Source organism: Amphiprion ocellaris, chromosome 15 (assembly GCF_022539595.1).
Source record: "Amphiprion ocellaris isolate individual 3 ecotype Okinawa chromosome 15, ASM2253959v1, whole genome shotgun sequence".
NCBI lineage: Eukaryota > Metazoa > Chordata > Actinopteri > Pomacentridae > Amphiprion > Amphiprion ocellaris.
Genome location: NC_072780.1, coordinates 999,850 through 1,027,728, shown reverse-complemented (window position 1 = coordinate 1,027,728; position 27,879 = coordinate 999,850). Strand labels below are relative to the sequence as shown.

General features: G+C 40.4%; 1 protein-coding gene across 3 annotated transcripts; it reads left to right on the top strand.

The window, feature by feature from the left end:
• Positions 1 to 1,398: 1,398 nt before the first annotated feature.
• LOC111568093 (voltage-dependent calcium channel gamma-4 subunit-like) lies at positions 1,399 to 27,879 on the top strand. 3 transcript variants are annotated; one of them, XM_055018188.1, is made up of 6 exons: positions 1,399 to 1,631; positions 8,331 to 8,740; positions 13,355 to 13,609; positions 18,600 to 18,683; positions 20,703 to 20,843; positions 22,458 to 27,879. In XM_055018188.1, the coding sequence occupies exons 2-6, from the start codon at positions 8,710 to 8,712 to the stop codon at positions 23,333 to 23,335; spliced, it is 1,389 nt and encodes a 462-aa protein (XP_054874163.1). In that variant the 5' UTR covers positions 1,399 to 1,631; positions 8,331 to 8,709; the 3' UTR covers positions 23,336 to 27,879. The 3 variants fall into 3 exon arrangements, with proteins under 3 accessions (XP_054874163.1, XP_054874162.1, XP_035803733.2); XM_055018187.1 differs by having other exon boundaries at positions 8,328 to 8,740; XM_035947840.2 differs by lacking the exon at positions 1,399 to 1,631 and having other exon boundaries at positions 6,579 to 8,740.

Sequence of the window (27,879 nt, the reverse complement as noted above, 5' to 3'; positions counted from 1 at the left end):
TTTTGGCTTTTAAATGTATTTAAATGAAGAATGAGTTTGCGTGTTCCCCCAAATACTTCAACTGCATCAGTTGTGATTAGTTTACAGAAGAAATACAAACAAGCCAGAGCTTTTTCCACCTGTAGCAGAATGATAATGAGATGCAGCCAAACCATTATGTGCTAAAGAATTGGCCGACTTGTAATAATGTAAAGAAAAAACACAGAAGTAGTTCAAATTCATCATTAACATCTGGAACATGATGTCTTTTGTCACTTGTTTGTCATTTTTGGGAACAAAAATCTTTCTCTTTCTAAAAATGCCATGTGGTGTTTGGTTATAGGCAGCCACGATGATTTTAGGCCCGAAAACAGCAAAAATGTCAACTATGATACCTGGCAACTGTGTTACAAAAAGTCCCGCAATTATATATTGACCCGGTGGTCATGAAGAGCATGATGCATTTGTAAACAGTTTTTTTTTTTTTTTTTTTTTTTTTTGCATAAAGTGACTATTGCAGTGATAAAGTGAATTACAGTCACTTCATGCAAACCCAGTTTCCATACACCACACCCTTCCTATATACACTAAGTTCTACTTTTCACATTGCACCTTGTATTTTATAACACTCTGTTTTACTGTATTCTGTACTCTTATAACATTCTATTTGTTGTAAATACCACCAGCTTGCACCTCTTTCTAAATACCAACAATTTTTGCGTATTTAAATGCCAGAAAAACTGTACTTCTTGTAATTTAGGCACCTTATTGCTATTTCTTCGACAATTTGCACAACAATTGCGTGCTCTTTTGTACATTGTTTCACATCTACCTGTATGTAACGTGTGAGCCACTGTACACCTTGAATTTCAACAAGGCGGTGAATAAAGTATCTGTCTATCTAGGAAAGAGCTTAGCCCTGAAACATGCTCATGGTAACAGTTTTGTCCAGAGTGTCTCGTTGTGTTCCGGTCTGACCCGGTTTTCCACATTTAGATCTGAGGCACAATTTGGACTCCTCACATCTGGTGACTCTTTGTCTAAAGACATTAAAATGATTTGGTCACATCCCTGTCCAAAACTAAGCTCAAAGCACCTGTTCCCTTCAGCCTCCACAGGTACAGAGGCCAGCAGAAACGAGAAAATGACAGAAAACAAATTGACTTTCAGTGCTGAGACAAAGCACAAAAAGGCTGTCAGTGACATTTAGGAGAAACTCCAGTATGTCACAGTTTGTTCCATCCCTGATTACACATCGACGGAAACAACAGCATCCACCTCACCTCCCTCCTCCTCCTCCTCCTCCTCCTCCTCCTCCTCCTCCTCCTCCTCCCTCTCTGTCCAATCATGCGCCTCCATCATCGGCTGCAAAAGTTTCTCTTGCAGAGGTGAGCGCGTAGCCAATCAATACCAACACAGTCAGCATACCGGAACTTTATTTCTATGTGTTAATGACACGACTGCGCGTCAATGGGAGCGCGATGCGCATGCTTGGAGCTGTGGAGGAGCGCAGCACATGGACACATTGTACTGGAAGCGTCTGACGGCGCACCGCTCTGTGCTGCGTTTGTGTTCATTTAGAGGCAGTTTAGAGCTGCTCTTATCGGACAAAGCTCCACGCTGGAGGTGGAAGTGAAGAGAATCCGTGCAAGGTAAGACAGATCTCACCAGAGAAAACAGTAAATGTCGTGAAAAAATAATCCAAAGATGCAATGTTATGCAAAACTGTTGGGTGTGAAGATGCTCAGGGATCAGCTGTTCACTGTAAACTTCCATTCACACCGTTTCTCCGACTGGACGATAATATAGCATCATTTAAAGGACGTGTTTGGAATATTTAATTCTAGCACATCAGAGCATCACATCATGAACTTTCCGTCCTTGCTTTGTGTCCTTTGGTAAAGAACACCGTGTCTTATAGTATGTGTAGGATGTGTGGAGTGTGGGCTCCAGGAGTCTGCATTTAGATTCCTCTGTCTGAGTGTTGAATGTTCTTGAAAGAAGCAAACTGATCCTGCTTCCTGCCTATTGAGTTTCACTTTGCTCCAGCTGGGCTTTGTGCTAAATGTCAGTGTGGGATGGAAGTTATAAAAAGCTTAACTTTGCTGTCTTTTACCGAAAACAGTGGCCAGATTTGATCTTTTTGTAAAATAGGAAGATGAGAAGATTGTTCTTCTGCAGTATAGTATGGATTTAAGGGCAAACATTCCCATAAATACTCTGCAGAAATGTCTTTGAAACTCAAATAGCCACAGAAAATTGTCAGCAGTATTGTGCAGTGTTTTGTATTCTACACATTCATTCAAAGAGAGCAGCCTGGTATCATTAAACTGTGTGTTACGACAAGTCATCTTGTGTGTTATCGTGTCAAAGTCAGCTTGATTGTCAGTTGTGTTGTATGTACAGGACATAGATGGGATTGAAATGCCATTTCTCTCAGACCCTGGTGCAAACATGCAAGGCACAGTAGGAAAAAAAGACAAAGACACTAAGACAAAAGCATTGCAGTGCCACAGATAGTGAACTGGTGTCACATGACCAAAGACTCATTGATCGGGAATTTGATTACTCACGCCTGGTTTCCCACCTGTTTTATCAGAATTTTTTAACACTGAATCAGTGATACTGAATTGTAGATGCGGCTCATCAAATCTGAGCAGTCTGAATGTTTGTGCTTTGAATTTTTCACGCTGAATTTGTGAATATTGGAGAATAACGATGACAATGAGTTACTGAAATTTGCACTTGTTGAATTCAGAGTCAAATAATCCGATGACTCTGATTGTCCGCCCTCTTTGCTTTTTGATGGTGGCTCCCCGCTGTGTTGCTCCCATAATGACCAATGCCACAATGAGCTGCTACATTTTGTCCACGTTCCGCTGCTGTTCTGTATTCACAGCAGGATTCATACCATTGTTGCATTGGTTGCTCATTTTGTCCTTGAACTTTCATCCTTTTGCGTCTGTGCTGCCGCCGGCGAGCCCTTTCCAACATGTGTTCTGTTTGTGTTGCGCTGCAGCATCAGGACTCCCTGATAATCCACAGTCAGTGTGAGCAAGCAGGTTTATTTTCAGGGCTCTGAGCACAGAACAACAACGTCTGACTTCCTGCTTGTTGTTAGCGATGGCGGCAGGCCTCCCAGGGGGTTCTGCAGGGCTTTTCAGTGGGCCTCAGAAGAAGCAATCAAGATGAATACTGAGCAACATCTCAGCTGCAACTCCTGCAGGGGCCACTAGATGGGCCACACAGGGACTTAGATAGCACTGAAATTGTCATCTAACAAGAATAATCAGTTGTTTTGTGCTGTCATAAATTAGTTTTATATCTCTTCAGTCATTAATTAGAGATTAAGTGAAAGGTTTGCTGTAATTTCCAGGTAGAGATGGCAGATTTGACATAAATGCATCAAGTTTGCAACAAACTATTCAATTACAATAAAGTCTTCATTCAGTTAAAGATAGAATTCTGCAAAATTTGAGAGAATTTTCTCAATTCATGGAGTTACATAACTCATCAAAAGGCCATAAGGTGGTGATAATTAGTCTGACTAGTAATTCAGCAGGATTTATTCTAATCAAAAGCCCCCCAATGTACCCCAGGCAGGATTTAAAAAGAGGAGGCATCAACCTTTCAGCTTTCAGCATCGTTTTGAAATGCCTGCAGATAAATGCTTATATACAGATCTGTGTAGATGTGGGAGGAACTGCCAATCAGAGAATGCTGCATTTACAGAAACATCTTCTCTTCATCTACTAATTTATACTTTATGCGATAATTTACCACTGAGTTCACGTCATTGATCTGATCACGACAAAAGAAAATCCAGCTACTAGATGGCAAGAAGAGAGTTACTGTCTATTGCAGAGCAAAGAAGGAAAGCAGGAAACCCAAATAAAATGCTCTTTAGGAACCAGAGTGACATCAGTGATGGTACGTCAGTTCCGTTCCTCTGTCTGCGAGACCAGAGCAAAAGAGATGTTTAAATGCTGCATGAGAAAAAATTCACACTTTGGTTTTTCACCAGTATTTCCTGTAAGTTTCATAATCCAAAAATCCTGCTAGTCAATGCTAAATTTCTCCTCGTTCCCTGGTGGGGGTGGATGTGTTGAAGAGTTCCAGCCAGCGTTAGTGTGTACAGTTTTCTCTGGATGGACTCCTTGCTCACTCGATGCCATAGAAAGCTTTAATTTCTGACTGTAATTTTTGATTCTTTGCTTTCCCTACACGGGGAATAATTTGTTTTACTGTCTCTGTAACAGCAGCGTTTCCTTTAGAAGAGAGCAGAGACTCTTCAAACCCCCAGCTTCAGATGTAGGCCGTGAACGGGTCATTCAATTTAAACAGATGATTTTTGGAACCACAGTTTTGTGTTGTCGTCTTTGAATGTGAAGGACTGATTCCAGTGCAGAATAGCTGTTGCTTACAGTAGCTGTAATGTTCATGGTAGAACATGCTTTCCAGATGTTCCACTTTTCCTATGTTAATTGCGACACTACAGACCAGAAGTTGTCATGGTTTCTTGTACATGTGACTCAGTCTGAATCCTAGAGGATAACAAAACTGGAATTGAGGTTTTTCGTAATCAAACGATTCCAAAGCTGACATACAAACCGATACTTTTTAGCTACATTAGAGTTATATTGAGAAGGGAAACGATGGGATCATTGTTTAGCTTGCTATTAATATATGACACAAACTAGTTCACAACTAGATCAGCACCTCCAAGTCTGAGGCCATGGTTCTTTGCCGGAAACCGGTGGATTGCTCCCTCCGGGTTGAGGGGCAGTTGCTTCCCCAAGCGAAGGAGTTCAAGTATCTTAGGATCTTGTTCATGAGTGATGGGAAAATGGAGCGGGAGATGAACAGGTGAATTGCTGACAGTGTCCGCAGTAATGCGAGCGTTATACTGAACCGTCATGGCTTGCCTTACGGCTCAGCTCTCAATTTACCATCCATCTACGTTCCTACCCTCACCTATGATCTTTGGTAGTGACCAAAAGAACAAGATCGCAGATACAAGCGGCTGAAATGAGCTTTGGGTGGCTTGACTCAGCCTTAGAGATAGGGTGAGAAGCTCGGAGTAGAACCGCTGCTCTTTTGTGTCGAACGTTTAGGTGGTTTGGACATCTGATTCCGATGCCTCCACAGAGGCTTCCTTTGGAGGTTTTAGATTGCCCCAAGCATCTTTTCCTGCATGGTACTCTGTTAAAACAAACAAAACACAGAACGTCTTCATATTAGCCACATATCCAACAATATATACACCCATACCAATAAATCACCGATAGGCCGATATCAATCGTAGCTCATAAGTCGAATTCTATTACCATAGCTCCCAGTTGGTTGCAAGAAATGTAAAATCCGCATGTTATCCCAAGGTTAACTGAAGTGATCAAAAGTGCACTGAGGTGCACTCTAGGAGCAAGCCCTATCAGCTTATATCAATTCCAAATAAACATAAAAAATAGAGTTTGCAGCATATTAAATTGCTCTAATGTGGTTATTTTATACCAAAATAATAACAAAATCAGTGCAGACTACTGTGTACAATGGGTCAATATATAACTGAGGGAATTTTGAAGTCCATGGGATATATCTTGCATACATTTTTATTATAAGTAAAAAAAAAAAAAAAATGTTTTATGTTCATTATGATCATGTATTTACAAATTACATAATTATTTATTATGGAAACAATCATTTATTAATTAAAAAAAAAGAGCAAACATGTTTTTTTTTTTTTTTTTAATTATTTTAAATCACAAATCAAGTCCTGACTGTCCAATGATATCCAGGAGGATGTGTCCACTACCGAGGCCGATGCCCTAATGTTAATGAAAGCGATCTGAATTTAAAATTTAATTGCCTCTTTTGATGTTTCACCTCATCAAGTTTAATAAAAGTCATCTTTGTAGTTTTCGGATAAGTCTGTTGACAAATAGAAAAATAGCACTGACAACAGGAAAAAGAACTTCTACAGGCTGGACTATGTGACTGATGTTTTTAAATGAAGCTTACTGAATGTATTAGTGGTTCAGAATCCAAATAATGTTAAATTACTTCTTGTACAGTTGGTCATTGGACTTGAAGCCTCTAACAGTCTAACATTTTTTTAATTAAAAGTAAAAAAAATATTTTTTTTATCTTCATTATGATCATGTTTGCAAATTCCACAATTATTTATTATGGAAACAATCACTTAGTAATAAAAAAACAACTGGATATCACTAAAATGTCAACTAAATAACCGTCTGAATTTAATAACAACCACCTTCTAATGAACTAAACAATAATAAAATGAACTGATTCAGAAATAGTTTGGATTGTGTTCTTTTATTAAGATGAGATAATCATGACAGCTATTTCTTTTTTGCCAATATATCACATTTTATAAGGAAAATAATAAATTGTATCTGTGCCCCAGAAATCCCTTTCCACTAAGTTCCCCATTACAAAAACACCTCTCCAGGGAGTGTGTTAATTCCAGATCACATGACCTGCTCCGCATGATGTCATTTCCTCCTGAAGAAAAGACTGGCCAGACTCCAAGGCTTTCTGACTTATTTAATATAAAGTAATCAACAGGTTTACTACAATATCTTTAGAAATAACTTTCTATTTCAATTTTACTCAGTTGTATATATAATATTTAGCAGAATCTTTCTCTAAAATGCCCTGTGGTGTTTGGAGGGACACAGTGGGGCTGATGTGGGCTGAAGGGCAGGGTGCATCTGTGTGTTGTCAGTTAGCCAAATCCAAGCATGAAATACGTTAGCACTAGCAGTTTCAAATTGCGGAAATGTGGAGGTATTTAAAGGTAGTCTGTTCTTCTTGTTGCTAAAAATGATGGACTGATCCTCGAATGCACTGAAAAGCTATTGATTGATGAGAGCGTATCAACCAACCAGTTGACCTGGACACTATAGTCGACCAAATGTTTAGATTTTCTGATCAAAGTTTGCACGAAATCAACTTGTTTCTGCTCAAGGAAAGGCACTTGAATAAGTTTACGGGTAAAAACTCGTCACTGCAAGAAGATTTTTCAGCTAAAGTTTGTCTTCATGAAGATTTCTGGCTGTTTAAATTCCTCCCAGTAGTTCATCCATGTCTGCTAACAGACAACAGTCACGATGCACTGCTCTGCTCAAGTTTTTTAGTTTTGTTTTTGTCAGTTAAATGTGTTTTGAACAAAGAACGATGCTGCTGATTTTCTTGGGAGTTTCCAAATAGTGAAGCAGCTCGAGATCTCCTGCTGTGTTGCTGCAGATATCTCTCATGTGGATTTCTGGTGCCCTGCAGTTTTGGCAACAGCTTTCAGAGAAAAAAAACAACAAAAAAACAAGCTAAACGCGACCCCGTGTCAGTGCTGATGGGGATTCTCTGTTCAGGAAGACTCTCCCTTGCTGAATGTAGGACGTGAGTTCACGCGGGAAAGCGAGCCACTCTGCAGTAATGCCCTTTAGCAAGGCATCGAAATCCCGGAAAAACTCTGCATTGTGCATTTGAAAGCACGACACGCTGCTAAATGCCTGTAATGAACAATCGCACCAATAGGAAGAAAGTTGGACGGATGAAACATGCCGAGACACTGTGACCGCAGCGCTAATGACTCACAAGTCTGTCATCTCTGCTGTGAATGTTCATTCCTCGTGTGCTGTACGCGGTCACGTACATCCGCTACACAAACATGCGTGTTTCTGACATCCTTCATGTTTCACATCCAGGCTCCTCCACACACCGACCGAAATCACACACTTATTTTATTTTATTTTTTATAATCTCAGCAAAATCCTCTCAGCTGTTACATCCATCCCTCTACTCCCCCAACACACACACACACACACACACTCACACACTCACCAGCTCCACCATAGACTTTGGAATTCAGTGTTGCCATGGCAATGGAATAGACCACGCTCTCTCGCATCGCCTGTTCTTTTCTATTGCTTTATATCTCTCTCTCTGTGGAGGCAAACCAGCTTCTTGTGTTTGACAGGGAGGGGCTTGTAATTTTTTTTTTTTTTTTTTTGTTGCTGTCGGCATCAGGTTTTTGGATGTTTGCATGTTTGTTTGTTTGTTTTTGTTTCTCTTGTGGTATATTACCATGTAGAAAACATGTTTGCAGAGGAGATGCTTCCATACAGGAGCATCCTCTGGTTTCATGTCACGTTCGTTAATCGAATCCCTCGCCCACCCCCCCACCACCACCACCATCTCATCTTCTCATCTCGCTCCCCTCATCTTCTTCTCCCCGTCCTTTCCCTTCTGTCCCTCTCTTTTCTTTCTCTCTCTCATCTCCTCTCACCCTTCCTTCCCCACACCTCTTCTTCTTTCCTGCCTTTCCTCAGTAGCTAAGATGACTGCCACGACAATTCAATGAGAAGAGAGGACGCCAAGTGAAGAAGTATCTGCCCCCCTCTACTTGCTGGAAAGGAGCGAAGGAGGTGTGTTCAAGATAAAAAAAAAAAACAACAAAAAAACAAAAGAGAGCAGTTGGTGGAAAGGAGGGCGAGTGCAGGAGGAGAAGGAAGAAGGGTTAAGAAAAAAGAGGAAGTGGCAGAGTGGCGAGGGAGAAGGGGGAATTAGGGAGAAGGGGGATAAACGGTGGATGGAGGCGGGTCGGACCGGGGAGCGCTCTTCACTGACGAAGAAGAAGAAGAAGATCAGCAGCAGCAGCAGCAGCAGCAGCAGCAGCAGCAGCAGCAGCAGCAGCAGCAGGGGGGAGAGGAGATGGAGGCGAAAGGCAGAAACATGCCCCCAGGTAATAACAGACACACACACACACACACACACACACACACACACACACACACACACACATTAGAGTACAGATGTGTCCAGATGTGTGGATTCAGAAGGCTTCGATTAGTCTGCGCTGACATTTGTGTAACCAAGCTAAATGTTTGCATATTTAAATGACAGAAGGGACGTGTGAGGAGTTGAGGAAAACTGTAAAAAAGAAAAGTGGATGTAAGGAAACAGGTAGCGCAACGTTGGAATCACCTGCTTGACACTTGACATGTTGTTTTATTTTCATTTAGTTGTCTCTACATGCACCGTGGCTCCGAACAACAGATTTTCAATTGTATAGAGCAGCCTTGGTTGGTCGAGTGCCATAAATTCTTTGAAGCGAGCGGCCAATCAGGAGTGAGTACAGTGAGGATACGTAGGATTGTGTCACCTCTTGTTGTCTAGACTGGATGCAACACAATTTTTGTAAAAAGAGAAAATATTTAGTGGAAATTTGCACTGTTGCCTGAGGCGTATTTACACACATTTTCAGTTTATTTCTGTATACTGATGCAGAGCCTCTACCAAGCAGTGTCTGATTGAACACTTTTTAAAAGTTGAACATTTCTGTTTTTTAATTCCCTTTTTTTAATCCGTCATAGGAAATTTTCTAATAATGTGAGATATTGGATTTCAAAATTTCATGAGATTGAAATATTCCACTTTATGTGAAATGAATATATGAAAGTTGACATTTTAGAATTAAATTATCAAAAAAGATCACGTTTTCACAGTTTTCTAACTGTTTGAGACACACTAGTCTGTTTATATATACAGTATGTATGGATGGACAAGACTTATTTATTGGGCTGTACTTAATAAGGTATATATATAGTTTTATGTATTTATTCATGTAAATGATGGAGGATGGCATATGCTGTATACATTGTAAAGCACTTTGAGAAAACATATGGGGAATTTATTATATTATTATAGTAATGACTTGGCTAATCACTTTGGCAAATTTATCTCTGTTATCTTGTCTGAAATATAAATATCGATAACAAAACATAACAAAGGATAAGTCAAGATAAGCTTTATTAATCCCTCACTGGGGAAACTCTCACATATCAACAGGTAGATACAAATGAAGCATAGTAAAAAACACAAAAGTACAATAAGGATAAAAATAAAGACATAATAAATACTATATACGACCTTGACATGTACAGATATTGGAGGATGGATAATATATCCAACTGTAGTGTGTGTAGTGTGTAGGATTGTATTGAATGTATACAGAGTAACGGTGCTACGTAAAGTTTGGTCTGAGTTGTGTTATTGTCAGATCCCCACTCAGCTCCAGGGTAAAGGTTTCCCCGACTCTGCACATTTTAGTATTAACATGTTTCCATCTATTTTTTATTTAGTTCTAACCCACGTTCTAATGTCTGGTTGTTCCACATGGCCGCTCAAGAGTTTAATTTTGTTTCCTTAAAGCAAGCTGAGTCAAGCAGAGCGGTTCCCCTGGATATCTGCATGAATAAAAGAAGTTTCAGGGATAAGTTTGGGGCTTTTTTTTTCTACTTTTGCTTAAAATGCTGAAAAGACACGCTTAAATGCACATTATGACCACGTAACTTACAAATAATGTCTAACCCCTAAACACTCACTGACCTGAGTGAATATTCTGTATTTTTAATGGCACTGGTCTCGATTATATATTGTTAGAAAGCATGATTCAAACAGTTTAAATGTTTTTCAGGTAGCAGTAACAGCTATAATGGCAGCCATATGGTAGCTTCTTATCTGTTCTCTCCTAAATAGGGATGCTTACTTGTTGAATCACTGTGAGCTGCACAGAGGTTTCACTGTTAGAGTCCAGCAAACAAAATGCCTCGGAGCTTTTAGTCTGTTTTTATAGGAAAAATGGAGGTAAAAGACAACTCAAATTAAAGATGACTCACTGCAGTTGAAATATTTCCTTAAGTGCATTACAATAGACCAAAAAAATTAGAGCACAATTTTGATATAGAAAAAAAATTAATCTGAATACTAATTGCAGTAACGTCTTCCTGGGACTTACCTTATGCATATTCCAGCAGGCGGGTCACTTTCAGGGTCAAAGTAGCAGTGGTCGCTGTTATTTTGGGATTTGCATTGCCATGGCAACGCTCAGCAGGACAGCTGAATTAGCCAAATAGTTTGAAAGCATGCAGTGGGATTGGTATTCTCTGTGCGATCGATTGTTTACATTAATCTCCCGTTTGTGGCTGCATGAATAGAAACCGTGGTTCAGGGTTTCTCCAGAGCGAATGCTGGTGCCGGCGTTTTCTCTCCATCTCTATTAAAACGGTTGAAAATCTTACTGGGAGCTAAATGGAGTCCTGTGGCTGCAGAAGCATCCCCTCCTCTTCCATTTTCATTTATGTCTCCTGAAGCACAACAGATGTGTTGTAGCTCAGTTTTCCTCTTCTAGTCGCTCTCACTGTTCACCTCTCAGCTCCCATTTATGCCTCTCGTCTCCACTCCTCTTATCTCTTCTACCCTCTTGTTTTTATTAATGTGTACAAAAACCTCAGTATTTCTTTCGTCTATCTTCAGCTGCTCTTTACTGATCAGAAGCCGCCATACCTCCTAGTTTTGTTGTTTTTTGCTTTGATTGTGAAACTCTTCAGAAGTCCTGTTTTTTGGAGGAAGGTCAGTATTTAAATCTGCTCAGAAAAGCCGCTGAGCTATATAATTGTTCAAATTTTCGAACCTTCTTCTTTCCATTTCTGTCCACTCAGCTTTGGAACAATATTTGGAGTTTTAGTATTTTTGTTGATGCAGTGGGGTCGGCATTTTGTTCTTAGCTGGCTGCGTGCCGCCAACATTTCTTTACCGCTTCGGGCTGTGTGTGCTGTTTTTTGATTTAAAAAAATAAATAAAAAACGCTCCAGTGTGCTCACACCGAATCCAACCCCATCACAGCTCCCACCAGTCACCTACAGTGGCCCATGAGGGACAGTAGTTCTATTAATGCATAAATATTTGACAGTTCAATGAATAAATTGTGAACAGGCTGCAATGCAGAAATGGTTACATGTCTTTTTTTGTTAGTCATTTTCAATTTTGCAGGCGTTTAGGCATTTCAGGAAGATTTTAACCAGTAAATTATGATGGATGTCAATGGATTAAGCAAGAATCTGCATATTTTCACATGAATCCAAACACTGAAATAAATAGCCTTGTTTGAAAAGCAGGTTTTCCTAGAACTGCGATTATGCTGTCCAGTTTGGTTATAATTCTGTCACCTGTAATCACCTGTTGTCACTAACTACCACTGATAAAACGTCTATACACTGATCAAAGCAGGTAAACTTCATCCAAATACAAGTCAGATTGAAAAGACAACCACTTAAGCACTTGCATTATCAAATTTGGATATTTTTTTCCTGTGATATCATTGTAAAATTAAAGAGTTTAAATGTTCTCTGTGCATTAATCAGTCTCTCTAGGATTTTGTGGGCATTTTTCCAGATTGTTGAGGCCCAAAATGCCTGAATTTGCGGCAGCTTTTCTAAAAAAAATTGCGACGTAAGTTGCGATGATTTAAGCATATTTGTTGCAATGAAATTGCGGTAGGCGGTGACAATTGCTAAAAAATTGCATTTCTTCAGCTTTTAGAACATGTTTCAACATTTTAATTGCCAATATTTGTTCCTAAACTAATTCTTTAATGCTCCAACCCATTTCCACCAGCTGGTGCACCACGGTGGGAAACTAGCAGCAGCCAGATACTGGTTTAACAGGAAGTGGTTGGTAGATTTAAGCCACTAAATGATCATTTACTATTGAATCAATCATATTTGGACATATCTGTCAGTGGATTAAAAAGTTAGTTTCACATCCTGGTATTCACACACGTGTTCACACGCTCACGGCTCGTCACGTCATTAATGAATCTAACTTCCCTTCTTTCATTTTGCCAAAATGTACTTTCTTAGGTGAAAAAATGGCTCAGTGTCCTACAGGTAGCTAACTTAGAGGAACTAATTATGAAATATTTTTTGTATTATTTTAATATTTTCCTTCTTTTTTCAGTATAAATCTTAGTTTATATAGTGCTCACATACAGGTGTAAGACTTTCAAATATTTCACATGAAGACGTGTTCTCATGTGGAAAACCATTTCACATGTCATGAAATGTCTAAATGATGATTTAATGTCACCTAGTTACAACATTTCACCACAACTGAATGGGAGAAATGACCAAAACAGAGACTTGTGTGTGAATTGTGTAGGTTCTCAAAATATTTACAGAAATTCTATTAGTCACCTGTGAAGTACATAATCTTTAAGTCAACTTTATTAGAAGTCCACGGGATGAGTGTGACCAGTCAGCGCTGAGTGTTTCAGTAATGGGCGACTGGAAGTAAGGGATCAATGCTGCTAACAGCCACACAGCTAACACATGGATTTGTGATGGACTTCTTGCAGGAAAGATCATCAAATCTGCAGAACTTTAAGTAAAATAAAACAGTACCAACCTTAATCCAGCTTCCTGTAATCACCTATTACTGTTACTTGGCACAGTTTAAACTCAAGCACTATGTTGTGCAGTAGTCAGACGGTGGATTTTGTTGTCTGTGCTCTTGCCAGATGTTAGTTTCCTTCCCCGCCCAGCCATGGTGTGGTGGGAACGAGGCATCCAGGTGCTGTTGACCACCATGGGAGCGTTCGCAGCCTTCGCCCTGATGACGGTGGCCATCGGTACGGACTACTGGCTGTACGCCCGGGCCTTCATCTGCAACAGCACGGCTAACTCCTCCCAGGACGACTCCAGCTCCAATAAGGACAAGAAGGACCCGGGGGCTCTCACCCACTCCGGCCTCTGGAGGATCTGCTGCCTCGAAGGTACGGCTGGTGTTTGTTTAAAGCCATGGAAACCTTCTCTCCATGCGTTGGGGGTTGAATGTACGTATTGTCTCTGGCGTTTGTCACCGGAGGGTCTCGGAGAGGTCAGTGCGGCATCAGTGTAATCAGAGCAGACAGAAATAGGTGTTCTCTTACTCACAAACACAGTCACATTTACACGCCACCAGTGTGACGTCCTGCTCTACTTTGGTTTCATTTGTCTATTGCGTTGATCTGCTTTGTAAGTTTTTACCATCTTTGAGGTCAGCCATAAGAATGTCAAGTTGCAGCAACAACTTGAGGTCCCATGATGAGTTGACACTGGTTCAACTTTCAGTTCAGTTTAGTTCAATATCATTCAGTTTTGCTCAGTTTAGTCCACATTGATTCAATTCAGTTCAATTAAATTTGATTCAGTTTAATTCAATTCAGCTCAGTTCAATTTCATTCAGTTTAGTTAAGTTCAGTTTGATTTTCTTGAATTAAAAATATTTTAATTCAGTTCAGTTCAGTTAAATTTAGTTTAATTCAGTTTAGTTCAGTTCAGCTAAGTTCATTTTAATTCAGTTAAGTTAATTCAGTTTAATTTGATTTAGTTCAATTTAGTTTAATTCAGTTCAGCTCATTTCCATTCGAAGTTCAATCCAGTCCAACTCAGCGTAACTCAGTACAGTTTAATTCAGTTCAGGGTTCAAGAAAAATCAGCATTTTATGTCTACATGAACTGAATCGGCCTCATATCACTAAGTACAACCTGCAAGCCTTATTAGCTTAAATGAATACTAAATACACATAAAAATGGAATATTTGCAGCAGATGAAATTATTTGAAGTTGGTTATTTTATACTGAAATGTTAAGAACAGACTCAGAGAAGACTCATATTCATATTGAGGAATATAACACAGATGAGCTTGCTGCTGTTTTTAGATGATCTGTCATGTTGTTTTTTTAGCTGTGAGATGCAAACTGCTGTTTACAGAGTTTACATTTGACTTTTTCAGCCGGCCAACACAAAGCAGCCACACCGACGCCTTCTTTGACGTGGTGTCAGTGAGTCTGGATCAGAGTCAGAGTCAATTCAAAACATGACCCTCTGAAGTCTGAGCAGTTTCTGGTCTTGGGCTTTTATAGAAACGACTCAGACATGGCTAGAAGGAGAGTTAAATCAAATGCCATCTGTGTCGTATGTGCACTTCTAATGCCATCAATCCAAAAATGTCTACATGGAAATATTGCATAGAATCTTTAGTTTTGGTCAGAGCAAGGATTTGTTTAGCAATTTTCTCAACAAAACATGTATAATAAAGTGATTTGATGAACTATCATCATTTTAAGAGTAGATTTGGTTTAGTTCCTGACCAAACGGCACATTACAGATAAGTAGTTCAAGTACCATTGCAAGGTTAAGCCTTCTGTTTTTACACTTTCTGACAGATAAATGGTTTAATTTCAGCGTTTCAAACCTGCCAACAGTTTTTAGGGTTGAGAGAGTTAAAAAGGTGAGGTTATCTGTTTGTTTTGCCACCAAAAATAATGGATTAAACCTGCATTGCTTTTAGTAGCCTGATAAAAATCTATGAGAATTTGGTCGGGTAGAGCATATCAATCAACCAGTAGACCACAACAATGACGGGAACAGTCCCAGGAAAGCAACGGAGGTCAACCCTGTCTCCTTGACAATACATTTGTTTTTCCAGTGATGTTGTTGGAAGGTTATACCTGAGTGGATGGTGTTTAGAAATGAAATCCCACAGAGGTGGTTAAAATGGACAGCAGACTTTGATTTAGGAGTTTTTGGGTTCATATCCTGAGCTTTATCAGAGGTTGGGTGTTGCTAACAGATATGCTGCATGTCAAGACACCTTTAACCAACCATTAAACATCTGGACGTATATTTAATTGCAAGGCTAGAAACTAACATATGTAGTTTGAGATGCTCACTATCAGCATGACTAATGCTCCCCCTACTTTCCCACTTAGTTGGGCGACATGTCAGAATAGAGCAGGTGAATAACAGCAGCCTGTAGCAGATGGTGCAGGTCGCTGATAAGACCTAATGGAACCTGATGGCATGGTGCATCCTGTTGCCCATTTAAAATGCAGAACACCATGATATCCAAGCAGCCCATACAGCGACAACACCTTCAGTCCTTTAGCTACAAGCAGATGTAGTGATATTCAGTTGTACCCATAATGCATTATTATACAAGGGCTACTTTCTGCTTGGTACTAGGAGGCTAATTAACTCCAAATGTTCATTCTTTTGATGCATTTTTGAAGCTTTGCTTCATTTTTTCTGCACAGACACACAGAAGACACTTAAATATATGCACACATACCACAACTCATCTAATGCCAAGTAAATAAATGATTGCATTATTTTCAGTGCACTAATATGATTATAAATTAGAAAACACCATCAACAACACCAACCTTCTCACTGCATTTTTCATTTCTTGCACCGAGATGTGACATGGAACGATGTGTCTGTGAAATATTCCTCCACAGTGGTTTCATCGAGTTTAGTAACTGTTTTGGCTGTTTTCTGTCCTGCCAGATGTGGTCAGTAGTGACATTTGTTGTTGCCTGCAGTTCTTTTTAACTGATTACAAATATCACATGGATTTCTCCCAATTCGCTGACAGTCGTTTTTGGATTTGTCATGTGTTTTTCATCCAGTTCTTGATCCTCTCAGGAGAATAATTCTGTCCGTGACATGTCTGTTCTGAAAAGATCTCATTCTGCTTCAGGTTTTTCTTGGTTGATTTCTTTTTGTTGTTCATTTGTTTTGTTTTTTGTTGTTATGTTTTGTCTTTTTGAAAAAGACTGGCATCTCTGTTTCCTGCTTGATGTTAATTTGGTCACAACTAGCTGTCAAGGTAAATGGCTATGTGCCAATAAACCATGCAAGTATACTGAAACAGTTTCTGTTGTGATTTACAGCATAAAACACTGCAGGCTGCTGTTGTGCTGCGTTTAGTAAAAGGCACAGAAGAATATTTTTAACCTCTTTAGTTCGGCACAGGGGCCCCAGAACAATGTTTCATACAGGGAGGCGGAGGAAGGCATATAGCGTTTGATGCTTATGATTGATATTCTAGTGGTTGGACTTTGAGAATAAATCATATATATTCAAATATTTTCTCCTTTTATCTACCTGCTGTCCATCATCCTTATCTAAATAGTTTTATTTCCCCTGAAAATGGCATAGTTGGCCCACGACTTTGGTTCAAACTGAAATTTTTGCACATTAACATAAAAACTGGCAGCTGCATCCCTCTGACTTTGGTGACTTTTCCTCTATTTTGACTCCAACTGCTTGGATTTCAATGCTTATACATGCTATGATAACATTTGCATAATAAACAACAATGACTGTGATCATACACCTGTTAGCATTATCGTTGTAAGCATGTTGGTGTACTGTTAGCCTTTAGCTCAGAGCACTACTTTGCCTAAGCAGAGTCTCACAGAACTCGACTGGAGAGTCACCAACTACTCATCACCGTCCTCTGACTGACTCAGAGTAACTGTGCTGATGAATGATAATGACTTCTGCCATCAGTCTTTTCACAAGCATTTAGTGCTCAGGCCTTTCTTGCTCTTTTTATCTTTCACTTTTGCATCAGTCAGCTGTCTTTGCATCTACAGTATAAAGTCCTACACGTCTATGGAAACAGCACAACCACGGCTAGAAGTAGAGAGGACTCAGGAATGTATTCTGTGGTGCATGATGCAGCTATATTAAAAAATATATACATACGAATTTAATTTATTTTACAAAAAAATTAAAAGAAAAGTATTGGGATCTGCATCTGTTACATTTCTCCACATGCCTACAGTTGGTGTTAACAATACTGGGGGAAAATGTGAATCTTCACACTATAGTAATTTTACTGCTTTTTAAATCTGACACCCCTGTCCTCTCTGCTCTGTGGAAACACAGCCTGCAGTTCAGCCGAGAAGTCTTAAATTTTTGTCACTTGACTCTTGGTCACAACTGAGTCATTAATTGCTTCATAATTACACCAAGGACCACCAAATTTTAGGTTTTTTGCTGAATATAGTCAGAAAATTGTTCATTTTTGGTGATTTAAAAAAAATGATTGCATTTTTTACTGAAATATAAAAAATAAAGGGATTTTGATTAATTATAACAAATTTAAGCTTAGATTTGTATAATTTTAAGCATTAAATGATACATCACAGATGAGTAGTTCAGGGACCTCTGGAAAGTTCAAAATTTGGCAAATTTTTGTGTTTTTACAGTTAAAGGCTGTGATAGGTGGGTCATTTTTGGCAATACCTTTATAGAGAACATGAAATTCAAGATGGGCTGCATAGTGGCGTAGTGGTTAGCACTTTCGCCTTGCAGCTAGAAGATCCCTGGTTCGCGTCCCAGCTTTCCCGGGATCTTTCTGCATGGAGTTTGCATGTTCTCCCTGTGCATGCGTGGGTTTTCTCCGGGTACTCCGGCTTCCTCCCACAGTCCAAAAATATGCTGAGGTTAATTGATCATTCTAAATTGCCCGTAGGTGTGAATGTGAGAGTGATTGTTTGTCTCTGTATGTAGCCCTGTGACAGACTGGTGACCTGTCTAGGGTGTCCCCTGCCTTCACCTGAGTCAGCTGGGATAGACTCCAGCCCCCCCATGACCCTAGTGAGGATTAAGCGGTGTATAGATGATGGATGGATGGATGGATGAAATTCAAACCAGTTCTGGGGGTTCAGAGGGGTTAATTATCTCTTTTCATTGAATTCATTTCTCTGTCTCAACTCTTGTCCATCGTTCTACATATGATTTTCCTTCCCATACCTCTCCTTTTTTTGCTGTCAGAATTTTTTCATTTGCTTTCTAGAACAGTTGGCTTTTCTCCACTTTCTCTTGCTACTCTTCTGTCTTTTACCTGTTGTCCTCTCCCCTTTTCTCTGTGACCTTCTTCTTCCTCAACCTCTCCTCCTCTTCCTCTGTCTTTTGTTTTTTTCCAGGCCTGAAGAGAGGTGTGTGTTCCCAGATCAATCATTTCCCCGACGACGCAGACTACGACCAAGATGCTGCAGAGTATCTGCTGCGTGAGTGACGCGCACACACTCACTCTTACAAATGCACAACAAATGCACACAAACATGTGTGTATGGAGACATTAGATAACCGCACACTGGTGCACACAGCACACAAAACAACACACATATACACACACTACAGTCTCCATCGCACTCGGATACAGAAAGGACAGAAGGGGATGGTGGGCGGACATCAATGCACAGATGTCAGATTCAAGCAAAGTGTTCCTGAAGGTGTGTGTAGCTCCAGCGTGTGCATGTGTGTATAAATGCCCAGGTGCATGGGGTTGGGAGTCTGGGGGTGGACAGAAAAGCATTTTCTTTTTCCACAGATGGATTGAAAGATCAGCCTTCACTAATGGATTATTTTCAGCTGCAGGGTTCAGTTTTCACATCCTGCCTCCCTTGTGACAGCAGATTGTGTTCATGCAGCCCTGAACCCTCCTGCTTTACAAACTATATGTTCCCTCTATATATTATATAAAGACAGCTATTTCTGTGGAAGAGGCTGCGATGCTATCTTCAATTCTCACGTCTGCTTTGCTGTGCAGCACTGACTGAAGGAAGCTTTTGGCTCCCCGAAGGCTGCATAGTCTTTTTATGTGTTTTAATAGCAGAAAATGTTTAGAATTCCCGGGAGACATACAGGTTTTACTCCTGTAGCTAATGAGAAAACATTAGAAATGCCTAAAAGTGCCTCATATTGCAATGTTGAGATTATTTTTTCATTGTTAGATCAGCAACAGCAACAAGTTTCTGAGATGCAACTATGTTTTCACTATCAATCCCATAATATCTGTTCTCAGTAATCAATTATTCATATAGTAAATGAAAGAGAAAATAGTCTACAAACCAAAGACATTTCAGTTTAGTCATGAATGACACGGAAAACAGTGAATTTAGGCGTTTAGGTGCATTTTTCCTCTAGAAATCACCATTTCTCTCTTAATCAGTTTGTCAGTTAATTATTTTAGGTCTTCTTCCATCAGGCTAAAAATTCAGCCTCAATGAAAGAGGCACTCATTACATGACTCATTATGCTGTTGAGAGTTTTTCACCTAAACACCCAAAAGGTCAGAAAATCACTACAAAGCCACTATTTTAAACTCGGTGCAGCATTCTTTCCTTTCAGCTACTTATCAAATCATCCATAAATTGTCCTGAAGAGGCAAACGTCGCCCACATGCACCTTTTTGCTTGTCAGAGAATCGTTTGCAACAACATGTCTGACAGGAGCCTCGGTGAATGTATGTTTATCACAGCAGCATCTTTTTTCCCTTCAGAGGCAAACAAAAGCTAGCGCAGCTTGAAAAGTCACCTTGAGAATATGAAGGCTCTGCTGTTCCATGTTTCTGCCTGAGATGGAGCTTTTCAACATTTTAATCTTCTATAATGTCTCTCTGTTATCGCTGGTGCTTATAGGCTTGAGGAGTCTGCAGAGGGACACGCTGGAGAGGATTTTTATAGAATGCAACCTTTTGCAGTCAGATTGCAGAGATTGAGCAGCTGTGAACTGCTTACCGACTTGTTATTTTTTCATTTATTTCTTAATTTAGTTTTATTTTCTTATATTTATTAGACTGCAAAAAGGCAACATTTTTGTGAGACCTGATAAACACCCATTTCTTTAAACCTCATCTTGTAGTACATGCTGTCTTTTCCTAATTACAAGTGCCGATCCATTCAGTTGATGTCACTTAAGTGATTGAGTAATTTCCTCAGTTTTGACAAAGCTTCTCCAGAGACTAAAAAGACATTATGTACCAAAGATTATGTGATAAATGTATACATAGATGGCAGCTGGCCCACGACCAAGTTGTAGTGTCAGCCATAGCAAGTCTTGGTAACACCTTATCTTTCCAGGAGAGTCACAACGCTGTTAACTTTGCACCTTCAAATGCTGCAGAACCTCAAAAAAACTAATATCAACTGCACTATGATTGCAAAAGTACAGGATTGAGTTCTATATCAGATAAAGTTGTAAAAGCAGTGGCTGTAAAAGGGTGATGTATCTGCTGTCGTGTGCAGGCGTGGTGAGAGCCTCCAGCATCTTCCCCATCCTCAGTGCCATACTGCTTCTGCTGGGTGGAGTTTGTGTCGCCTCCAGCAGCTTCTACAAGAGCAAAAGGAACATTATACTCGGTGGAGGGATTCTCTTTGTGGCTGCAGGTGAGACCACAGGTTTGCTCTTTTACTGTGAGACTTACGTTTGAATCCAATTCAGTTGTATTCAAACAGCACTAATATTCAACATACGAGGACACTTCAACAAGTCCTCGGCCTCACCAGAAGAGACTGATCTTGCATTATTTTTTAACATAGTCTCCTTTAACTTCAGTGCACTTTGGTTATCACTTCTCAAGATTCACAACTTCTCACTTTGAAAATCACGCAAATGAGATTTCAGTTTGGGAAAAAAGAAGTAAGATGGTGCCAGACTGGGTGACTAAGGTGCAAGGAGCAACAATTCAAAGCCAGATTTGGCTGCGTTTATACTGTGTGGAGAGTTGTATTGTTCTGGAGCAACAGCAGCCAGCTCAAACTTTGGAGTTTTTGTGGGCACTGATATAAGACTTTATAGTGTACAGTTTTGCCCAAAAATGGGAGTTACATACATTGCTTCCAGGTGAGGCCGTACCCTCGTAAATCATCTCTGTGCACTTCACATAGTAAGGAGAATATTTTATTATACAGAGAAGCCACAAAAATGTCCACATACATTCCATTTGAGCAGCTATTTAGCCACAGTCAGGGGAAAAAAATTCTCCTTTAATTGGAAAAAACCTCCAGCAGAATGAGGATCAGGGAGGGCAGCCATCTGCCTCAACCAGTCGGGGCGAGAGTAAAGGGGAGCAAGAACAGGAAAGCAGATAGAAATCAACAAGACAGCAACACTCAGGACGTCAGTGAGGTCAGGAACTGCAGATAAGGACAAAAGGACAAAACATGAATTACAGGAGAAGACACAAAATTAGCATCATGCAATGGTGGCATATAAAGACAAATAAGGGAGAGAGGAGTCCAACCGGCAGCTTTGTCCTATAGCTGCATAACTAAGGAATGGTGCAGGGTCACCTAAAAGGCCCCATCTATAAGCTTTACTAAAAATGAAAGTTTTAATTTTAAAAGTAGAGAGGATTCCTACCTCCTTACCCTAAACTAGAAGCTAGATTCTGAGAGCGAAGTGCTTTGTGGGGACAACATGGTGCAATAAAGTCTTTAAGATGCAGTGCCGCTTGTTCATTAAGGGTTTTCTATATGAGGTGAAGGATTTTTAATTCTATCCTGGATTCCATAGGGAGCCAATGAAGTAAAGCTAATATGGGAGAAATATGATTTCTCTTGCAGGTTCCTGGCAGAGCTCTAGTTAGTGGGACATCCTAATAAGAAGAAGCTACAATATCCAGACTATAACAATCAAATACTGTGCTTCACTTTCATTTCAGCAGAAAGTCAACGTGAATTTGGTTTAATATTTTAGCATTGGCCTGCTTTTCCAACCCTCACATATCACTCCAGTCTGTCTTACCATTATTATTATACTGCAAACTAAAATGAAATGTTGTTTTTTCAAGATGAGAGGTTTTGCACCTATCAGTCAAATACAGCCATAATAAGAAGTTCTTATGTATGATATGCAGATTGATTTTTATATTGTGCCTGCCTCTGCTCTGTATAATTGAAAGGAAGTGCTCCTAGTGTTCCTGCCTGCAAAACAGTTTAATGAAGCTGCAGGTTAATTTGTCTCAGAGGAGCACTTAGAAGTCTTTTATATTTCCTCAGGCCTCAGCAACATCATCGGGGTGATCGTGTACATCTCAGCAGCACTCAGCGACATCTCCCCCAAGAAGGACGAGGACAAGAAGTGGCACTACTCGTACGGCTGGTCGTTCTACTTTGGCGGCCTGTCCTTCATCCTGGCTGAGATGGTCGGCGTCCTGGCTGTCAACATCTACATCGAGAAGAACAAGGAGCTACGCTGCCGCTCTCGCACCGACCTCTTCAAGAGCACCACGCACGCCATGCTGCGCCTCCCCAGCTACCGCTTCAGACGGCGCTCTCGCTCCAGCTCACGCTCCACCGACCCGCCACGTTCGCAGGAGACCTCGCCCATCGGAGCTTCCAAGACCTTCAGCCTGCCGCCGTCTGCCCCGCCGTTCTCCGTGGCCACCCTGCCCAACCCGCACCACACCAGCAGCGGTGGAAGCGGAGGAGGCGGCGACATCTCCTTGTACACCTTGTCGAGGGACTCCAAGCTAGGCAGCCTTGGAGGAGGCGCCCCACCGCTCTATGGCACGGTGGACCGCGCCACGCTCTACCAGCTCCACAACTACTTCCCAAAAGATTCCAGCGGCAGCGGCGGCAGTGGAGGAGGAGGAGGAGGAGGAGGAGGAGGAGGAGGAGGAGGAGGAGCGGTGATAAGCAGCGGTACGCTCCCATCTCACTCCAAATCCAACCTGGCAGCGGCGGCAGCTGTAGCCCAGAATGCGGCGCCACTGAATACCTCCACATCAGCCACTGCTCCGGCCCAGCCAGCCCCGATATCTACAGCCACCATGGAGCGGGACAGGGGCAACGTGGGAACCCTGGACCGACTGACGGCCAAAAGGGACCGGGATAGCAACTCAGATACACTTAACAGGAAAACTACGCCAGTTTAAAACTAAACCTCAGAGAGGAGGGGGAGAGGGGAAAGAGAAAGCAAAAAAAAAAAAAACATGGAGAGTTTAGAAACTTAGAGAGGAAGAGTAGGACTGAAAATGTGTGGGTGACATTACAACGATAAGATTTCTATCCTTGAGCCTGAGGTATCTAGCTGCCATAAATCCAACCAACATCATAAACAGTCATAAAACGCCTAACGCCATGTGCAAGTTCATGACAACTGCATTAAAATCGAAGAACCCTTGTTTGTTAATGGTACAGCAATGGTGCAATCGAGGATTTAGTTGTTTGTTTTAATTTCTGAATGACTTTTTCACGTGTTAGAGAAAGTCATTTCCTCCCAGTGCAGCAGTTTCATGCCTTGCTGAGGAGACAATTATATTTTCCCCATCTCTACTTTGTCTTAACAAAACAGAAAGATCTAATTTGGTGTTTCTTAGATCCAGATGGAATATGTAGTCAACTGTAAATTTCTACACATCTAGGAATCTGTTTTCAACCTAATTTTGAAGGCACCTTTAGCCAGTGCTAGCCACCTAATCCTTGCTCTGTCGTATTGTAAACTGTACAACACTTTGAGACATCACAAATAATAAAACTAAAAAGTGGCCAGATGGCATAAGCCACAACTCTTTGTTCCTTTTAAAACAAGACTGGAACAGAGTGCCTCAGATGGGAACATTCTGCCAAGTAACAAGCTGCTCAGTGACGAGTTGACTGCTAATTCAAGGTCAACAGTAGCTACTTCACCTCTGGTCCCAGGAGAGTAACCTCAGACATATCTAGCCTATCGACACACACCAGAGGAGGCTGCCACACTGGGAGCCTATTTATTTTTCATTGTGTGTCAAAGGTAATTACCGTGACAGATGGGCATTCTCCTCAGTCCTACAGAAAGAAGCAGTGTTTAAGCTTCACCCTCAGTGTCTCCATTCCACCACAGTTGTCACAGTTTGGTTAAATACTACAGCATGATGGCCATCTGAACAAGTAACTTCATCTGACATCTAGAGTCTTTGTTCAAACATGTGAAACATTTGCTTGTTCTGCTTTGACAGAAACATTCAGTATTTTAATATGCTGTCAAGATTAAGCATTGAGTAGACTTACCAATCCGAGAGCCAGACAGAAACTTTATTATTGGAAAATCCTTTGTTTATACAGGGTGCAACCAAAAAGTTCCAAGAGTGACCCTAGCAAAAACCTTACCTAATTTCATTTTGGAAGTCATCTCCTTTGAAATAGTTATGTTGTGCAGCACTGCACTGCTCCGAGTGCTCCTGCAACACTTGGAGTGCTCTTAGAAAGTCCTATTCTGTAATTGTGTCAAGCACTATCTGCAAACTGTGCTGGAGCAAAGACGTGTAATGAGACTGTGTAACACTCAAAAACGACATCTGATTTAATTTTGGCCAGTATCCCTATTAAATGAGTGGCTTTGTGCAGCGATGCAGGGATTTTGTGCTCTGTAAACATGTCAGACACCAATTGGGATGTCCTGACTCAAAAAGGTGACCCTTCTACTTAAATTTCATGAATTTTTGTGAAAGAGGAAGAAGTTGCAAGGAGCCGGGTATGGCAAGTAGAACAGGTGGAGAGCAACTGTGTTGATAGAGCCAAGTCCAAGACAGCATGAGTGGGTGTCTTAATGCCACGATGGAGCACCCAAGTGCCATCCAAGACAGTTCAATTCGCCAAATGATCTCTCTCTTTTACCTTAGGATGTCACTGTAGAACTCCAACTACCTGGTGCACAACCATGTGAATGTTGAAGAAAACATTCTGGCCTGATGTACCTTCTTTGGTCTTGGAGACTGTGGTTCTTCCATCGAAGACTTCTGTTTGGTGTCTGGATCAGAGGTGCAGACGAAACTCTTACCACCTGTGATGATCGTTGACATGAAGGTTGAGTCATTTTGGGCTTGCTAATGGAGATCCTTGTAAAATACAACATGGTGCATGGTGAAATTATAAATGCTCACCTGCAAGTAGTCACAAAAAACCTTGGAACTAAGGTACCCATGTTGTTTGAATGACAAGACTTACTGTCTGTTGCATGATTGTGCTAGGCTCCATTAGTCTGCATCAGGAACTTTAGAATTGAACCTTGTATTCAGTGACAGCCTTTTTTTTTTATATCCAGTAAAGGTGGCAATCATGTTAAACTATAGCTAAATTATGGGTAGGGCTAAGCCACTACAGTCCTTGGTTAAAATGAAAGCATAGTAATGGCCACTGTTCCTAAAAATGACAAATATTCAACTTCCTTGTGAATTCTGGTCATTTGTGTCATCAGCAAACAGAAATACTCTTAGATACAACTCCAACGTCGATGAAAAGCGCTTGTAAAGATGGACTCTTATGCACTGTGTGTGGCATTTGATTGCCTAAAGCTGAATTCAGGGTTCATATGACTGTTTATGATCATGATTTGGTACCGAAGGCTCCAGGGTAGCATCTGTTGAGTGTTCCTGCAAAGGGCTGCAAAAAGAAAAACCAAACCAACAGGGTGGGGGTTCGATTCAGTTTACACTCAGGGGGTGGAATTTTAGTTAGAATCAAAAGCTGAAAATTCAAACCACGTGCTGCTCCAATACGGGCAATCATCATTTTATTAAACAAAGTACATCACTTACTCTTTAGGAATAACACAAAGCACATTCTTATTTAAAAAGTAACAAATTAACTTGCTAGAATTTCAAACCAACCAATCAGATTTTGAGTGAAGCACATGTCTGAGGGCGTTTTTTGAAATGTCGCCTGAGATATTTCAAATGAGAGAAAACAGTTCTGTGACATATGTACTGCCTAATATTTTGGACTGAAGCCCTCGACGCGCTCTAAATCTGATTACTGGACTAATATATCAAACTCTGGATGCACTTCTGAATCAGCTGTGTTTGAAAAAGAATTTCAACCCAACCCTGGGTGATGAGGGAAAGAGAAAAGAGCACAATCGCCAGCTCCTGCTCCTCTTCCCTCTGTCTCTCTATTAGCTATAACTATATACTATTTCTCAAACTAGAATAATAAATGTATTAAGTATATTATCGACCCATTCACTTCAACAAAAGCACATAATGTCTGTAAATGGTGATCTTTGGGTTGTCTTTTCATTCTGAGTGATTGACTATCATCTCTAGGTTACATGAGATTGTAACTCCTTGAGTATTAATATGTTGCTGGTGTTTCTATGATCGTAATGGTTATTGCAGGGTATTTATACAAGTCTTTTTTTTTCTTTTTTGTAATCTTTTTATATTCCTTTCGATGACTTTTTCTTTTCTCTTGCTTATGTACACTAAAGTCAGTGGTGTCACGTGGAAAGCAAGTGCACAGAGTGAGAGGGTGATCACGTGTAAATTCATTTTTATATCATTCTTATTTTATCGGCATTGTTTTGTACAGGGAGAGTTGACTGAGCATGCATGCTCTATTTCAGCAACGTCCTCACACACAGGTTGGAAGCTGGAACTGGGAGCCACCAGTACAAACCTTGGCAACGGACTGGTTTATGAGTGGCTCCACTGGAACGGTTGGGGGTTATGTGCCTTGCTCAAGGGCAAAAAGAAAGTCAGAGTGTTTATCTTATGATTTTTTCCCTCCATCTTGGTTGTTCTAGTCATTGTAAAGATACAAATGGGCAACTAATGTGTACTTCTGTGCTCCTTTTGGTGTCCTACTTTCTTTTTTACAAATATTTTTCTCATTTTTTATGCTCTATATATCTATTCAGAATTGCTCTTTAATTTCGTACTTTCTATAGTCTAGCCTATATTTTTGTTCTTTCCTCTCTCTTTTTTTGTTTCTCTCCCATCTTCATTTTGACTTCATTTCCTTGTAGAAAATGCATTGATCTTTTCCTTTCTTAACATTGCCAACGTAGCCTAATAATCAGTGTTTTTTAATGTTCTGAGTAGTGTATAACTGTAGGCGATAGAATTTATATTAATCTATTTATTTTGGTGGTGGTATGTATAGATATTCTTAATGTTCTATTGTTTCAGAGTTCTTACACCTGTACCTTTGGGCTGAAAAAGGCTTCATGCCTGCCTGTGACACACGGTCAGTAGCCTAAGTGCTGGAAAAGTGAGCTAAATGTGGTCTGTGTTGGTGCTGTCAGTGTTTTTTTTACTCAGTAAACATAAAGTGCAACAAGATGCATCTGCCTCATGCTTTAGAAAATGTGTGCAGCACTAAATGAACACTGACACGTGTCCTAAACGTTCAGCTTTTGTGAGATCATGGTCAAAAGCAGACGTTCTGTTCTTTCGTTTTCAACTCATGTCCCAATGTGAAAGCCATTTAAAAGCCAGCATGAGTCACCAGGTTCTTTTCCCAACACTTGGGTAACTGACACAAGTCAAACCGGAAACTTTTCAAATGGAAAACTCAGCAGACTGATACACGTAAGGGACAATAAGGCAAAGGGGAAGCAATACAATACAATATACTGATCCTCACTGGAAAAGACAAAAAGTTGAAGGTATATATACATATATAAAAATATAGATATATTCAATAAAGTTCTCTATGAAAA

Coding starts and splice junctions, on each gene's coding strand:
- LOC111568093 (XM_055018188.1), top strand. CDS start 8,710: ATGGAGGCGAAAGGCAGAAACATGCCCCCAG. Junction 8,741..13,354: donor AGGCAGAAACATGCCCCCAG/GTAATAACAGAC, acceptor TGCTCTTGCCAG/ATGTTAGTTTCCTTCCCCGC. Junction 18,684..20,702: donor TGCTGCAGAGTATCTGCTGC/GTGAGTGACGCG, acceptor TGTCGTGTGCAG/GCGTGGTGAGAGCCTCCAGC.